At 41.4% G+C, this 18,267-nt stretch overlaps 1 protein-coding gene across 1 annotated transcript in view; it reads left to right on the top strand.

Annotated features, from left to right (window-relative positions):
• Positions 1–17,093, top strand: part of ncoa2 (nuclear receptor coactivator 2) — a gene marked incomplete at its 5' end in the record, with an annotated part of 94,327 nt that extends 77,234 nt beyond the window's left edge. The window contains 11 exon segments of the mRNA NM_001142159.1: positions 3,187–3,406; positions 4,426–4,632; positions 5,247–5,459; positions 5,819–5,948; positions 6,341–6,506; positions 7,010–7,285; positions 7,954–8,043; positions 8,636–8,897; positions 11,232–11,403; positions 12,608–12,809; positions 15,839–17,093. Of these exon segments, the coding sequence (NP_001135631.1) occupies positions 3,187–3,406; positions 4,426–4,632; positions 5,247–5,459; positions 5,819–5,948; positions 6,341–6,506; positions 7,010–7,285; positions 7,954–8,043; positions 8,636–8,897; positions 11,232–11,403; positions 12,608–12,809; positions 15,839–15,850 (1,950 nt within the window). The 3' untranslated portion in view covers positions 15,851–17,093.
• Between the last annotated feature and the right edge of the window lie 1,174 nt (positions 17,094–18,267).

Raw genomic sequence — 18,267 nt, 5'->3', positions numbered from 1 at the left:
CCACGTTGTTATACATTCTGTGTGTACTTTGGAATTGCAGAGAATTCCCGTCCTATTCTTTATGACTCTGCTTTGCTGCTCCAAAAGGCCCTGATTCCGATGGGCTTGGGCCCTTATAGGAGTTATGGTTTGAATAAATGTAATTGCTGATAATATGGTTTTCACTGGAACCCAACACTAAGCACAGCCATTCAAATACACACAGAACTAATATGCTCCCCCATTTAGACCTGCAAGCCTCACACCAAACCCTATAAATACATTGGGCTGCACGGCGGGCCTGCTTTAGGCACTGATTGGGTCAGAATTGAATTTTGCAACCGCATGATAAACATTTCCCTTTTAAACAGCAAGTTAACCATTGTACGAGGGTGGGTTCTGCTTTTGTGGGAGCCAAATGTATCACCCTGTGTCTGTAATAGGGCATTTATATGCATGTTACATCGTGCCTTAGTTGTACAGTTACAGAAGTGCCTTATATTGTTATGTCAGTTTCAATTGCATTTCACGTTGTCATATTTTTTTTTTATCAGAAGTGATTATGACTGTGGCTTGTGTGCTTGCATTGTTGTTGAGACATATCTGCCAGCATTTCTACCAGCTGGAGTCTGCCAGGGTGCTGGGAGTTGTAGTTTATTTTTTTGCAGCACACTGTCCTATATGGTAATTTAATTAAAAAAGTATTAAATAAAGTGGGCTTCACCTTTAAGTTAACTTTAAGTATGATATAGAGTGTCCCATTCTTAGCAGCTTTGCAATCAGTCTTCATTAATTCTTCTTCTTCTGCCTCTTTTTCAGCTTTCAATTGGGGGTCACTGACCCCAGCCCAAAACTATTCTCTGTGAGGCTGCAATGTTATTGTTATTGTTTCTTTTTTATTCATTTCATTCTATTCAGTCCCTCTTCTGTTCCATCTCTAGTCTCTCATCTAAACTACTGCCTGGTTGCTATGATAAATAAGACCCTAGTAACCAGACAGTTACTGAAATACTAAACTGAAGAGCTGCTGAACAGAAAGCTAAATAACTGAAAAACCACAAATGTTTCCTGGGACACAAGGAAAATAAAGCCTAAAAATGAGTCCTTATGGATAAGTGTCACTCAGCTCTATGTCCCTGCCGTTAATACTGTGCAAGCTGCCCCATTTAATACAACAGACATAACCGCAGTGTTTAATGTTCCACTTACAGAGTAGCTGACATTTCCCTAATGAGGCTAAACTGTACTTAGGCTTTTTTCCCCTTTATTAACTGAACATATGTCTTGCTAGTGCATGTCAGTGCAATTACCTAGCGGAGTTTAATGGCACAGGGAAATAGTGTCACGCACTGCGCTGAAATGTTCATCTGGGTAATGGCAGTTAGGGAGCAATGCAATGGGATACGCTCAGCCACCACAAATGCATCGCTCGGGTACATTACAAGAGGATCTCTCGCTCTGTGGGAGAGGATTGGGTCGAGTTCATAAATATTGAGAATTTAAAGGGAATGAAAAGCCTCTGCAAATGGCAATAAGGTGCTTCACCGAACTGGGGAAAAGGGGGCTCTAAAAGCTTCCTTTTTTTCTGGCAGCTCCTAGGCTCAGGAGAGATGGAGCTTTGCCCCCAGACAATAATAGGTTAAATAACAATGTGCGAGTACAGTGTGTCTGCAAGATCTGGGCCATAGAATCAGTACAGGTCTGGCACATTGATGCTGTTTGGGGCACTCTTATGTGCAAGCCAATATTTTTTGTCGGGAGTCCAGACCTTTGGCATGGCAGCAATTATATGACTATAACATAAATATGTATGTATATATATATATATATATATATATATATATATATATAGTTACATAGTTACATAGGGTTGAAAAGAGTCCATCAAGTTAAACCCTTCCAAGTAAACCCAGCACACACAACCTATACTTACTAATCTATACATATATATATATATATATATATATATATATATCACTGCATTTACTGTTCATTCTGCACCCTATATTTATAAGCCCTGTTTGAGACCTCCATTCAGTGCCTGATGAAGCGCCACTCCCCTGTGCCATAGGTGGTTAGCAGAATGATGATCTTTTTTTATGATGGTTCATTGGTTTCTGGCTATTCTTGATGTTAGGCTTGTGCTGCCCTGTGCATCATTTCTCACTGGGCCAGGATATCAAACTCCATGTAGTAGGGCTCTGGTGTAATACAGTCATTCCTTTAATAGATAGGGATTCTGGGAATTGTAGTTCAAGTAGCTAAAGCAAGCTTTTCCCTGGCTGTTACAAGAGGTCTCCTAGTAGTTTCTGTTGTGAATTTCCCTTGTAGCAGTAGCTTGTCCTTAAGTAACCTGGTTTCAATGTACCCCCTCCCCATTTCAGCTCCATTTCAGATGGAGTCCTTCTGACGTTGGTGTTACAGGAAGGTGCTATTTTCTCATCGGTGGAACAGTTGGGATACTTCATTCTTTCCTCCTAAATGTGTGAATGTAACCCTTTCATACCCAGCACTGCTGTGGCCCTTTCCTCCATTATCCCTGCATCTAGGTAAAGATACATAAAGGGGCAGTGTAACTCCCCCCAACTGTTCAACAGGATTTAAATAAATACGGTTTGTGCTGTTAACCCATAGTTTTCCTTTTTCAACAGCAACACCATTGATTACCCAGGTTCCTGGAGCAGGACAGGCTTTGCCCATGTTGCTTGTTACCTGCAATGGCTCCACATAAGTTCCGAGGGGTATAGCGGCTAATAATCTGGCTACATGGGCAAAGCTGCGCAGCTCCATCCCCAGCAAACAGAGCCATTTCCCTCTCTATTCACAGTAATTGTGTTATTAAGGCCATGGAGTAGCCGGCTTTCATTTATAACAAGCTGGAACTTTAAAGATCATTTTCAACCTCCCGTGTAATTGTCTCCAAACAAACTAATCTGTTTACCGATATCTCCTGTAATATATAATGGGGCCGTGTAATGAAATACACTGATGGCAGGGCCAGCTGACCTTATCTGAACCAAGTACATTAGGATTATGTCTTATTCTTATTCCAAAGGTTGGCAAATAATATAAATACCTGCTGAAAGTGATCTATGGAAAATGTGTTTTGTGTCCATTTCATATTTATAGAGGCTTTTCATCAGCCTTGAGGATGACATATATATATATATGATTTTTTTTCAACAATTCATCTTTCATTGGCCATAGCTTATGCCTCCTGGCTCTGATTTGGATAACCTGGATGAAATTCTGGACGACCTGCAGAACAGCCAGCTAAGCCAGCTTTTCCCAGACGCGCGGCATGATGGCAGCAACTCAGCTGATAAACAAGCCATCATGAATGACCTGATGCAGCTGGCTGGTGATAACAGCACGGGTCTCCCTGCGGGGGCCCACAAGCAGAGAATGATCCGGATACAGCAGAACAGTAAGTGATAGACCCTGCACTTTAGGTTTCCTGTTGCTCATCACTACAAACAACCATCATCTTGTCTACCGTGCCTGTGCCCGCTATAAAACCCCAAACATATTCTTTTTAACTATACAAACAGCGCCATCTCCTGGTTTCTAAATGAATGATTCATAGGCAAGTGAGAGCCATACATGGCATGTACAACCCAAATGGTCAGCATATGAGTAGTATTTATTTAGATGCTCTCCACATGTTATACCACTGTTTATAGTCATGCCAGCAAGCGGACCATTCATTTGGTTGAAGTAAGTCTTGGGTGGCAGTGCATTTGATTGTGGACTGCCTGTAAATGTTTTAAAGTTATTGTATACATATATTAATGGACACAAGTACTACTACTATTACTTCATAGCATTTGCACCTGATCCCTGTGCAGCACAGCTATGCTCTGTACCCTTGTGCTGGCTGTGCCCTTATCAGTGCTCTTCTGAGCAAGGGTTTCTTGTAGTGCCTGCCGTAGGGCTCTCCCTGCTCCTTGCATCCATAGGCATACACGCCATCTAGCAGCTAATGAATGGCTCGCTTGTAACATACATGCGTATACATCCCACGTGCCACCCCTATGTGTCTGTCCATTTGCATACTGTTTGCACCTTTTTCAGAAGCACATAGAAGCGCAATTGGCATAGGTGGGGGGAACAAGGTGCATTGTGGGGGAACGAAAAACATGGTGCTATGTCCCTGTCTTAACATTTTCTCTCCTTGCCTTCCCATTAGTAAAGAAGTCCTATTGTTTTTTTTACTCATATACTGCTATCAGTCCCTGACCCAGTAGAGCTAATAGTCCATGTTATATTAATGTTTTTTACACATACACAGCTGAATCAGTTGTGAACTTGCCTCCATAAAAAATGTTCACTTTTAAATTATTGAAGCATGTTTATCTGTCTCTTTTGGCCAGTGCCCTTTTAATATTCCTTTATACACCTCTTGTATCTTTTGTCAGTAACCTTCTTTTTAATTTTCTTATTAAGATGGTTTCAGTAGCCAACTGGCTGCACAGCTGGGGCGCTTGCCAAACCAGAGTTTACCACTGGACATTAATTTGCAAAGCCAAGTAAGTGCGGGATCTTTTCCACCAATGAGGAACAGCGCTCCTTACACTACTGTGTCTCAGTCTGTGGTGATGAATAACCAGGCAATGATGGGCAGTCAAGGCAATGTCAGCAACAGTAGCCCAGGTAATTGTTCACTGGTTAAGTCACTAGGGAGACCTTGGTTTTTAGCTAGATATAATCTGCTTCTGAATAAAGATAAAAATGTATGGATTAGAGTCCCTATGAAAGATGAACAGCATGCCAGCATTTAAAATGTGCAATTATTAGTGCCAGACTATAAGTTACTTGCCAGTAACTCTTCCACTTGTTAATATGGTGACTCCTAAGGAAAGCCACTAGAGGGTGCTGCTCCTCAGTACATGAAGCGTTTAGTTCTCTTAAAATCAGAAATCAGCTCACATTGCACTGAAAAATAATTATCCAGCATAAATGGCCAATTTATGGGCTGCCTTTGCTAACCAGTGAGAATGAGTGCTTTATTATATTTTATAATTTATTATTTAAGGAAACTGCTATTGAAATTAAGTATACTATGAAATATACTATATATATATATATATATCAGCCTGTTATGTGCATGTAAATATCACTACTTCTTTACCACGTGACTTTTTTATTAGTTTATCAGTGGGATTCCAGAACACAAGCTGTGGGAAGAGGCTACAGAATAACTATTTCTGCATCCATTATTACTGAATAGTTAAAGCAAGGGGCTGACTATATGTGCTTTTCTGCAGGTATAATAGGTGTGAATGGCCCGCGGCCAGCATTAAAGCCAGGAGATTGGGGCTCTCAGGCATCTGCTGTGAGACCAGCATGCCCAACCCCAAGCACTGCTATAAACAGGCCGATTCAGGACTTGACCCGCAGCCCAACAGCCAGCATTCCCATGAGGCCAGGCGGCCAGGTGTGCCCTAGGCAAGTGCTTCAGTCACCAGTAATAAATATGGGTAAGTGACATATTGCCACAACGTGGCAGACTTTTACAGGGAGTTATAGAATAAGCCAATGTGTTTATCATGAAATTTGAGAGTAGCAAGGTAGGTTAGTATAGTAAAGCAGTGGGCCACCCCATGAATTTGAAGATGACATTTGGGCTGGATGCAGATGGCACTATGATTCCAACACTTGTATCCAATATTCAGTACAGATAAGGGTCAACTGCAGTCAGTCTGAAATCTGTGAGAAAGCATTTTACAGAGATCAGTGGTAAAATATTTATTTTCAATGCCTGGTAAGATGGAGTAAATAGGTGTTATAATGGGCATTCCTTACATAACCCCAGTCTTCACCTGTCCAAAATTCTTAGGGTCTTCTGAACTCGATATGAACATTGGCGGACCTCAATACACCCAACAGCAAGCACCCCCAAACCAAACCGCACCCTGGCCTGACAGTATTTTGCCTATTGATCAACCCTCCTTCAACAATCAAAACAGGTGAGTTTGAATTATTCCTGTGCCTTCTGGAGCCTTCAGAACAACAACGGAATCTTGTGATAGTCCCAGAAATACTACTCTCAAACAAATAGTTTTTCTTATTATTCTTAAAAACTGGGAAAAATCAGGCACTTGTATTATACATTATATATTGGAGGGACCTCAAATAGTGTAAAATGAGGGAAAATTTAAAATCAAGGTAGGTAAAATCGAGGTTTCACTTCTTGCTACAAATGATGAGAGATTTGTTAAAGATTTTATATCTCTTTTAAAAAAATTATATTTAGAATACTATATAAATTCTGAGTCCTAGGCGGCAAGTCAGTACACTAAAGCTTTTGCCAAATCCTGTTCATTGGCAGCCATTCTGATCTGTATATAATCAATTTTAGGCAGCCATTTGGCAGTCCAGCAGATGATTTGATTTGCCAACCGATTGCATCGCAGTCTCCTACAGACGATGGGAACCTTCTGGACCAGCTGTACATGGCCTTAAGAAACTTTGATGGGCTAGAAGAGATTGACAGAGCCCTTGGGATCCCAGAGATGGTTAGCCAGGTACAGAACACATTGGCAATGTTTAATCTGCTGTTGAGGATGGGTTACACAGCATATTGATGTTGCTTTTGTGATTATATGTACAACAAAATGTAAGCTGTCAATCACAGCACTGACTGCATGCTCCCCCTAGCACATTCTAACTGCAGCCTCGCTTATTCTCTATTGAACAGGTCTCGAGGCTTTGACAACCCAGGCTTAGAGATACATCTAAGCTCTTTGTTGTGGTTCTCTATAGTGATATTTACTATTAAGGAGGATCTTTCCTATCTATACATTTTTGATGGATGGTACATATATATATATATATAGTACCTATGTGCTTTTAGATCCATGGCCCTGTGGGACCCATGGCATTTTGATACTTGTTCCGGTGCATGATCTCAAGTGCTAAGCTGTAATCACAATGCTGCGTGGACCATTAGCCTATATGCAATGTATAGTAATCTCTCCTCTTTTTTCTGCTTCTTTTGTAATGAAACGCTGTTTGTGTATTTACATAGGGTCAGGCTGTCGAACAGGAATCGTTTGTAAGCCCTGAATCAAACTTAATGATGGAGCAAAAGCCGCCACTCTATAACCATGCATATGCAAATCAGGGCCAGATGGCTCAGAATAGTTACACACCAATGCAGGATCCTGGCTTCAACCCTATGGGCCAGCGTCCAAGCTATGGAATCCTGCGTATGCAAAACAGGCCCGGGCTACGACCTACTGGAATGGTGCAGAACCAGCCAAACCAGCTGAGACTCCAACTGCAGCACCGCCTTCAAGCGCAGGTATTTCTGATCCTGTTATTATGTCCCAGTACTCATGTAATCTCTAGCAGCAGTCAGTGTAGTCTCTTAACAACCATATTTCTGGTAAAAAGTCTTCTGTAACTATTTTAGTATATACGTTGCACAAGAACGACTTCTCAATTTGTTTGATTTCATTCGAATCACTGTGATCCCCAGCTCCCCTAACTGTGCAGTGTGCCAGGTGGAGGTTTCACTGTTACAAACAAGAATCCTGAAATACCAGAATCAACTGCTGCAGGAAGCAGTTCAGAACCTGTGTACGTGCTCTTTGTTGAAAGGGAGTTGCTGTATTTCCCCTCCCTCTGAGTCTGTATGCACTTATGCTTTAGAATAAGCCCCTGTTCCAGCAGGATCAGCCTTATTGTTGCAGTGTCCTAGTGCAGCGTTACTCGGACACATTGCTAGCTGTCAGCCAGAATCTCTCATGGTGGTTACAAATTTACTAAACACATTTTTCCTGTGTCAATAAAATTTTCATTATTGTGTTCTTGTGTTCATGTGTATTAAGATGAGAACAGTGGGCAGAACTTTATTTTTTTTTTATTGTCGCATCAGAGAGTGGCGAACACAAGGGTTTATTTCAAAGGTTATTTCCATCTTAATTTGCAGAAAAACTTACATTTTTCAATTATTTTTCTTTTGTTTAGAACCGGCAGCCAATAATGAACCCAATAAACAATGTCTCTAACATGAACCTGGCTATGAGGCCTGGAGTGCCAGGGCAGCTAAGAGAGCAGGTATGCTTGTGCTTTATGAACTATCTCTCTGCCACTTTCCTTCTCTCACAGTACATGTGATATTTAGCCAGTAGACAGAAGAACATCACAGTTCTAGTGTTATGTGCAGCAGAGTAGGTGACATGCCATCTGTTTTATTTGTATCATTCTTAACTGGTTTATAAATAATTCACTTTCCCACATTTGGCAGCATTTTGTTACTTTCCTCAATGCCAGTATTGCCCATGTTACACATACAGCACTACTTCCTTCAATATTTGCTTCTATACATATATAATATGAATGGAGGCTGCTGTACTTGAGTACGAAGGCTCCTGTTATAAATGAATTGGACTGTATAGTTCCAGTAGAACTAAGCAGTATTGCAGCTTATACTCAAATGTTCAAATGCCCTAGGGCTACCAATATGATAAATTTCTTCCCATGGGACCTATAGGGTCTGACTTGTCATTTTATGAGCCCCGGTGACTATGTTACTGCATAACTTGCGGTTTATCAGTATTTTAAAGAATATGCATCATTACCATTTTCCTTTGTCTTGATACAAAGATATATGAAGGCTAACAGGACTTATTCTCTTGTCTACTTACAGGGGCCGATCAATGCACAGATGCTGGCACAGAGGCAGAGAGAGCTCTTGAGCCAACATCTTCGCCAAAAGCAACTTCAGCAACAACAACAGCAGCAGCAACAGCAACAACAGCAAGTGCAACAGCACAGGGCCATGATGATGAGAGGTCAAGGCCTGGCTATGCCCCCTAACATGGTGGGCTCTGGAGGCATCCCTGCATCAATAAACAGCCCACGGATCCCACAAGGCAATACGCAGCAGTTTCCATTTCCTCCGAACTACGGTACTGGAATTCCATCCCCGCCACCTTTCACCAGTCCTTTTTCCCCAGTGCCCCCCAGCCCTGGGTCACAGTCGCTCTCTCACAACTCTTTGCATGGCTCCCAGATGAATCTGGCTAACCAAGGGATCATGGGGAGCATGGGAGGACAGTATGGGCCTGTCATGAATCCCCAAATGCAGCACAATGCCTTCCAGTTTGCCAACTCAGGTACCACCTTCAACTTTAAGCGCAGGTCTTGCTTATTCCTATCTGGCATTGCGTAGGCCTGCAACCTATTGCAAAGCAGTATATTGCAGTCCTTCCCTTCACTTTGAAAGGGACCTATACATGTCTGCAGTCTACATAGGCTTGACCAGTTCCTACAAGTGACTGGATTTCCATCCCTCTAATATTACCGTGTAGATACTTCACAAATGCCTTAACAACTGAATATATTATATCTAAGAACCACATCTGTGGCTGTAGCCTGCCAGCTGCTTTGTGAAGTCATCTCCATTCATAATAATGGGAAATGGCCTACTAAAATCTAATGAGTCACAGCTTCTATCATGATCTAAGTTGTATTTATACGGTAGCAGCAAAAACTTTATGGATGCCTAGAAAGAGGCATGTTTCAGCACAAGGCAAGTTATTGTGCAATTCCGTATGCCTGCTGGTGCCGAGTAGGGCATCATTGCCTGTCAGTCCCCAAACGCTGACATCAAAAACACTCCCTAGAAAAGGCCCTCCCTTCCCATGCCCTATAGTTATTCTGGTGGTACAAAATAAAGCGTGAAATAACTGCATGTGACTACTAACCCATCATTAACATCCATTGCCCTATAAACTTTTATTCATTTATTTATAATAGGCCAGTTCACTGAATTTGCCAAGCCTATACCTGTAACAGCAAAGGCGATTTCATCTCAGTGTTCACTTACAGTGGCTGCTACTGTGTTTCTGTGCTGAGAATCTCACCTGTCGCTCTGACACCCCCTGCATCTTGTCCACTCGTTTCCACTTCATGCTTTCACCTTGTCTGTATCTGTGCCCACGGGCTTGGCTTACTCCACTTGTGCAGCTTCTTCTCTCGTAGCCGTGTTTAATGGCCGTATACACATGTAACAGGAATCAGTGCTCCTTTTTTATATTTTATTGGACAACTTAATTATATGGTTCTAATCTGGTTACCATTTGCCACAATACATTGGTGGCTGTGCGTCAAGCTGAATAGCTATATCCCAGGTTGAACACTTAATTTCCACTCTAAATGTTATAATTCCAATCTGGTCTACCTAGTCCTACCACATTTGTACATATTATATAATAGCAGTTACTCCTACTTTTAAGGCTCTAATTTTTAAAGGGGAAACGTCATGAAAGCAAAATGAAATTATGGCTTCATCTCATGGAAATATTAACCTTTATAATTATAAGAACTATCTGATATAATCATGTTAATTTTCATTACACACAGGCCTTGTGTCAGAGTTTGTGTTTTGGACGGTGAGCTCTAATACATCCCTGACTTTCAGTGCCCACCAGAGAATTTGTTAGGGTCCACTCCGTACACCGTTAGATATAAGCATGCACTAAATGGTATCAGCTTTGGTGGGAATTTGTTTGCATAGTATTCTGCCAGGCTGGCCTGACCCTGTTGGTGTGTTATATCTTTCCTATGATCCAATCTGAGGCCTTTGGTCCCGATGTGGCCCTCCAAGAGATTTTTATAGCCTCCCAGAATGCCCAAGCTCTCCACAGACATGTCTTTGTATAACCCTGGCCCACAATATGGAAAAGTACTGGCTTTGATGATATGTTAGTGATAACTGTCTTTCCAAAAAACTGACTCCTACACAAAGCTTGGATGTAGACAGAGAGTGTGGAGAAGGGGATAGTGAAGAGTAACTTACATATTTCACAAGCAGTACTGAATATTTCATTATTTTAGATTTCCATGAAATAAAGCTTATATCAACCTTTTGTTTTCATGATATTTCCCCTTCAGGTGATTTATTGTTGAAGATGTTTACTGCTGTTAAACACTTTCCAGTTGATCTGTAAATATTTTTTTGTTCATTTTGTGTTTTATTTGACTTTTTATTCTGAAGCTGTGCTGTTATTATTATGTTACCAAAGAAGCACTGCACTGCTATTTTAAAAAGAAAATCCCTGCAAACCCTTGTTAGCCAGCGTTACTGGACATTTCCACCATGTTTAGCTCTGCAGTACCTGAATAGAAAGATAATTAAATAAGAAATAGATATCAAGCTTCAGAATGAATCTGCTTTAGTTACATGGTTGTTGCTTACACTTCCGTGCTGACCTAACCTCCCCTGTTAACCTGTTCCTTAGGAATGAGTCAACAGTCAGACCCAGGATTCACTGGAGCAACAACCCCACAAAGTCCGATCATGTCACCTAGAATGGGTCATATTCAGAGCCCCATGATGCAGCAGTCACAGGCCAGTCCTGCGTACCAGTCAGAGCTGAATGGATGGGCACAGGGGAATCCAGCTGGAAACAGGTAACTTGGCACTTGCTTTTGTGTGTAGGTTATCAGAAAACATAGCTTTTAGGCCTAAGCTCAGTGTCGTCTTCCCAGATTAGCTATTTTCTGACAGTTTTCATGCTTTCAGATGTGTTTAATGCTTTAAGGGCAATTGGGCATGTAGTGATTCTGGACCTTTCATTGGCCAATTGTTAAGTAGGTCTGCTGGCAGGCAAAACAAAAACTGCAGTTGCTTTTTATTCATCTCAATGGCAGTTGGATAGACTGTGTACCCATGGATCAGTAAGTTGTCACTGCATACCTTACTGCAGTGATCCCCAACCAGTGGTTCGTGAGCAACATGTTGCTCCCCAACCCCTTGGATGTTGTTCCCAGCAGCCTCAAAGTAGGTGCTCATTCTTGAATTTCTGGCTTGGAGGCAAGTATTGATTGCATAAAACCCAGTGTAAAGGCAAACAGAGCCTTCTATAGGCTTCCAGTCCACATAGGGGCTACCAAATAGCCAATTATAGCTCTTATTTGCATCCCCAGGAACTTTTTCCATGCTTGTGTTGCTCCCCAACATTTTTTCCATTTGAATGTGGCTCACGAGTATAAAAAGGTTGGGGATACCCGCCTTACTGTGTCGCCGGACCCATGAGGAACAATTTCCACTGAGATGAAAGAGAAGTTACAAAATACCTGGGATCTTTGTGGGCCGTTATATATTATCATATATGTACTGCTGTCCTGCCTTTGCATAGGATTTGTAATAGAAGCCATCCTCTGTATATTATAGTATATTTCTATTGCTATTTAGAGAGATATAGCTCAGTCAGGAAAAACTTGTTTTTTGTTATTTCCTAAGCTAGGGTGAAGGGATGGGGTTGTTTACTGGCAATCTTATCTACCTCACAAGGACCAAACATGGAGTGGCTTCAGTCTCTCTGTTTTGCTCAAGAAATAACAAACAACGTAGTTTTTTTGTGGGTTCCAAATAATGGGAAAAAAGTATGCTCACCTCTTGCACTTCAGTGGTTGAAAAATCTCACTAATTAGAAGCCTTGTGAATAGGGTACTATTCAGCCCCCAGCCCAGCTTATTAAGCTCATTTAAAGCGAGACAAATGTATAGCACAGTGGTATTGCCATATTACACAGGGGCATATGAATGTCACTGTTACCTCTGGAAAGCCTTGCTTAGGGGCGCGTCATGATAACCCCTCTTGTATATGTCGCAGCATGTTTTCACAACAGTCCCCTCCACATTTTGGGCAACAAAGTGGCACCAGCATGTACAACAGTAACAACATGAACATTAGTGTGTCAATGGCAGCCAATGGGAATGGAATGAACAGCATGAATCAGATGACCGGGCAGATCAACATGACCTCAGTGACCTCTGTGCCTACATCAGGGCTGTCTTCAATGGGCCCAGAGCAGGTCAGTACATTTCCTCCATCTGTACTAATTTACCCATAATTCCTCTGGGCAGGGTGAATTGCTGTAACATTTATACAAAGCAGCACTGATGTACATTATGCTACAGGATGCTGTTTCTTGCTTTCATCACAAAATAAGATTTTTAGTAGATATAGATTTTGTATAGTCCTGTGTATTTGTATCCAGAAGGCACAGTCTCTGCCATGTAACTACTTCCCACTCAGCCCTTAGCAAGGGTTACATACGCATAAAAACAGGGTTATTGTAGCTCCAGGAGTGTATAAGACAACCCAAACACATTCACCTCTATGTCACCCAGCTTGCCCAGTGCTAAATTAGCCCAAGGAGGCACTATGAGAAGAAGTGGTGGGCAGAAAATATTTTCTTTAAAAGGCCAGTATACCCCCTTGTTCAATAAGGGAGTACAATTAATAGGTATTGTATTGAACATACTTTTTTTCATATTGTTTTAATGATAAAATAGGATTTTTTTTGTTATTTCTTGAGCTTAACAGAGAAATTGAAGCTACTCCATGTCTGGTCCTTGTAAGGTAGATAATTAGATTACATACTAGTCGCAACACAGGGTGAAGGGACTGGTAATTTAATTATCTAACTTGTAAACCCCAAAAACGGAGAAGCTTCAGATTTCCCTGTTTTCCTGACTAATAACAAAAATCATATATTTTTCCTGATTAAATCATTTGGCAAAAAATATGTTCAGAACACGTCTTATTCATTGCTCTCATGCTGAAAAAGAAAAGTAGGATACTGCCTCTTTAAAAAAACAAATTGTCCATATAAACCAGTTGATATTTTAGTGTCAGTGGCCCAGCAAACTGAAAGGATTCATGAACCCCTAGCTAAAAGCTCTAACCTGTTGTACACTGTGCCTTTACTTGAAGTTATTTGGGTGAATACACACAGACCTACTAGTAGCAGCTACTTGTCAGGCTACTAAAAAAAGACAATGCTGATCATCTACTGATAATTGTCTCTATGCATGTTTTAGCAAATCTCAGTATCTATGGCAGGGTATTTCTGTTGTTTAGGAGCCATGATGAGTAGCTGCTACTAAGTAGCTCCGTGTGTCCCTTAAATGTGCAAGAACCTAATGCTGAAGAAAGTTCCCAAATATTCCCTACTTCTGTTCCATCACGACAGAGACTATATACACAGGGATATTTAATGTCCCTCTGTAAATCCGCTTTATAGATTAGCTGTCAAGGAAGGTTCTCCTATGGGAACGAGGAGTCCAGGCTTCTTCTGCTTCCCACAAACTTTAGATTTATGAGCAGCCTTCAGCGTGGTTACTTACATCTAATGAACAACACATATGAATAATGTACAGCAATCCTTTTATATGTATGGCATTGGTCAAAAAAACCTTTGTACTATATTATATAAGCCATTAAAATAGATTCATTAGCCTCTCCCTGTCACCCTGCAAATCTAAGTGCCCTGAAAGCCATACACAAAATACAAGTAAGTGGTTTTTGTTTATGTCTAGGTTTCCCTTTAATTCAGTTTACTAATTCCTGTTGCTGTGTATGAGAATCTTTCATAGCTAAACATTACAAGTGGTCTAGGTTCTTGTGCCACTTTATTTTGCCCCACTCACTGTTCCACCCCTAAACGTCATCGTGCTGCTTTGCCATCAACATCACCTGCTTTGCTGCAGACAGAAGGGGTACGTGCCTAGAAACGTGCACGTGCCTCTTCTGCCTACCCCTAGTTCCAGTTGCACATAGAACTGATAATCAGGGCAGTGCACAGCTAATTACAGCCTTTAGGCTTTTATGGTATCTATAACTATTATACACCACAAAAACTACACACAGCATTAATAATTCATGTTCCCTCCCCATTTTTAAGCAACTTGTTATTTGCCTTTATTTGGCTTTCGCTTCAGATTTATATCTCTGCCCTGTATCTAAAGCCAGTTTTAGTGAATAATTCAGTACCTGCCCATTAGTGTGGCAGCCATGATGTAACTAACTTTGCCTAATAAAATCTTAACTGTGTGTTTTTTACTTTAAGAGCAGATCTCTGTGTGAATATTGCTCTGACCTCGGTATTAAATCACAGTTTGATTAACTATAGGCCTGAGCCATGCCTCTATTTGGTTACGTGGACACAGAAACTAAAATGCAACTTGTTTTTAAAAATGCCTACTAGTAATCTCCATAGATATGTAATATATAAAGGGATAAGGTGCTTTCTAGTTTAGAGGTCAACAGAATGAATGAATCTAGACATGTCCATATATGCTGGGCCCCAGTAGCTCCCCATCTTCTTTTCTGCTGATTTCTTGCACATGCTCTGTGCTGCTGTCACTTGCTGGGCTTAGGGACTTACTTACAATTAAAGGCTGCTTAGTAATTAACTCAAGTTTACATTACATGGTACCATAGAAACCAGTGTAGTCTGCATCAGGATTAATTCCTAATGATAAGCTCTGAGGCATCAGCTAATATGACAGATATACCCTCACTTTCTGCTAATTTCCTCATAATTTTTGGCAATATCTAAGCTGAGAGCACACTGAGCATGTGCGGTGCCAATGGCATGCAATAGATGGGGAACTACTCTGGACAACAAACCATGGACCTTGCCTCTGGGCTGGTACAGGAAGTTTAATATATAAAAAAAGATTTTGAGCCATATTCTATTTTAGGCATTTGTTGTTCTTTCAGACGTGAGGCCTTGCAATTTTTCCTGCATATTCACTCTGGGGGAGACCCAATCATATTGACTGACCGTCCCAGTGTGCAGGGACCTCTGTAATGCCAGCGCTCCAGGACCGCCATTAGAATGTAGTCAGTCTTTCTGGAGAGAAAATCCTGTGCCAATCAGCCAAGTGACACGGCCACATAATCTTTACGAGTGATCTGCTCTGGCTTTCGGCTGACTAGTTGGGCCAAATGAGTCCAACCCATAGTCTGATTAAGCCCTGGGAAACAAAGTGAGTTAGGGTGCGGAATAAAATTAGAAATAACTCTTTTTATTCTTCTTTCTTTTTCCAACAGAAATACTGCTGACCCAAAAGACTACAAAGTGTTTTTATCTGCTGACCATGTTCGCCAGCTGGAAGAGTGGTGTGGTCAGAAGAGCTTGGCCAGCTCCGTAGTGTTCTTAGAGACTGGCCCGGCAGCCAGCGAGCCCTGCTGGAGCGACTAGCAAAGCACTGTAAGCCTGATCTGCCTCCCAATTCTGAGCTGAAGCAGTTGTCAGAGGAACAGCGCCCTCACCTGGCAGTCCGAAGCTAGAAAACCCAACAGGCGTCCCCGTCTGTTCACTGCATTCACCTTAGTGCAACTTAGATACCTTCTGCGGCGTCATTATGGACAGGCAAATGTAACTGAACTCTCTGAAAATGAATGTATTTAATTGTATGTATTTAAAGACGACTATGCTCTTTACTGTTTCAATTCCTCACTTGACTTCACGAGTTGTTGACACTGGCTTCTGACCTCATGGCCCTTGAGCGGTCGGCCCAGTAAATACTGGCGCTGTCGTCTCACTCTTGGTTTTTTTTATTTGTTTTTTTTCTACTTCTTCTTTGATTTGATTGAGAAAATACTAATTTTTATTTGCAGAAGGGGTGGAAGGCGAAAGCCAGTCTAATACCCTGATAGGCCAGAGCTAACTGTATCAAAAGTCTTGCCTGCCAATCGGATTGGCCAGTTCACAGGCAAGCGTATCCAACATGGCGCTAAACTAGAATGGAATGATGTGAGTTTGTTTCTTTGTTCTACTAGTCAGGGATAGCAGGGCAGTGTGTAACGTGACGTAGCGTCCGTAAACCTTCAAATGTGCGGATCCCCCACCCCTCCTTCTGCTGCAGTCCAAATGCTTTGCTGTGTGTTACTTATTTCTGAATGTGAAATTCTGTTCTTGAGATGCAGGTAGAGAACTGCCAGTTGTCATTCAGTTCGAGTGCCGCGCTTCTGTTTGAGACCAGGGGCACGGCTACTGCAGGTTGGCGGCTGGCGATGGATGGAATACCCAGCCTGGTGGCGCAGCGAGTGTGCAGTACGCCCCTGTGCCATTGCCGCCGCCACACCACCTGCCTGTACATTACTTTATTTACTGGAAGGCAATCCAATTCCAACTTTTACACTTAATTTCAGTTCTTTGCATTTGTTTTTCCAATAACAGGGTGGAAATATTTTTTATGGTACATACAATATAGCTTCTGTATAAACAAGCAATAATTTAAGTTGAAAAAAAGAGTTTTATTTGTGATTTTGTTTTGTAAAAATGTGGTGTCAATTAAAAAAACAAAAAAAAGAGAAAAAAAAGGTACTTCAGTATTAAAGAGAGAATTTCCTTGTACTGACTGCTCCATGTGGCTTTTCAGCTCACGAGATCTTTGATAGAATTAGTTTGTAGGCTCCCTTTTCTACAGCCAATCAAAATGCTTGGATACTTTGTAACCTGCAATTTACAGCGTCTGTTGATGAAAAAGAAAAACAAAAAATATATATATGTAAATGGCTTTCTACCCATCAGTATTTCTACCGGGAAACACAATTTATTTGCAGCTTCTCTTTTTTAACTCCTTTTTTGCAGTCTGTCCTGCCCTCAGCTGTAAGGGAAAGCTGCACTGGCTCACACAGCTACAGGAGATACAGTGGTGGTCTCCAACTATTTGGCTGATGGGCGACATCTTGCTCCCAAAGCCTTAAAGCAGGTGCGAGGGTACAGTAGGGATTGGGCCTGCTGGATAACACAAAGGCACAAGTTTGTGACCAATCAGAGGCTCCAGTATGCTGGTAGGCATTATGGGGCTAGCCAACAGCCAATCATAGCACTCATCCAACCTTCCCCAGGAATTATTTGCACACTTATGGCTCCTGAGAAGCTAATAAGAAATCCTGCTTGAACACCTAGGGCCCTATTAATCAAAGTCTGGAAACAGTTTTCACACCTGCAAAGATTTTTTTTTTTAACATGTTTTTGCACATTTCTCCCAGATTTATAAAAATGACATTCAGCAAAAAAAAATGCTCCATGCTTTTCAGGATATTTTATATTTTTTGCACAAACATTCTATGTTTGCCCTGGTAGAACAGAAAATATTCATAGGACAGTCAAACTACAACTATGTGTTTATGTACGCTTACTGGGATACTGGAAACTTTGGGACATTTGGTAGAACAACAACAAAATACTTGGGAGGAAAATATCATTCATACTTTTATATATATGCCCCATGGGTTGCAGTGGCAGATTGGCGAGATCATATGGGTTTACTGTAGTACACACTGTTGATTAAATAAAGGCAGGGCTGCCAGCAGTGTATAATGTCATGAATTCACACTCCCAAGGGCCCATGATGGTACAGAGACATGGCCAACACATTGCCCATACTAATAGTACCAGCTATGGGTCACCCCATCCTACACCTTGTATTGGGATGCTCCTATCCTAGCAAGAGTAATGTTATATTTAC

The sequence above is a fragment of the Xenopus tropicalis genome, chromosome 6 (genome assembly GCF_000004195.4).
Source record: "Xenopus tropicalis strain Nigerian chromosome 6, UCB_Xtro_10.0, whole genome shotgun sequence".
NCBI lineage: Eukaryota > Metazoa > Chordata > Amphibia > Anura > Pipidae > Xenopus > Xenopus tropicalis.
Note: the sequence above shows the minus strand (reverse complement) of the source record. Positions and strands in the feature narration are given on the sequence as shown.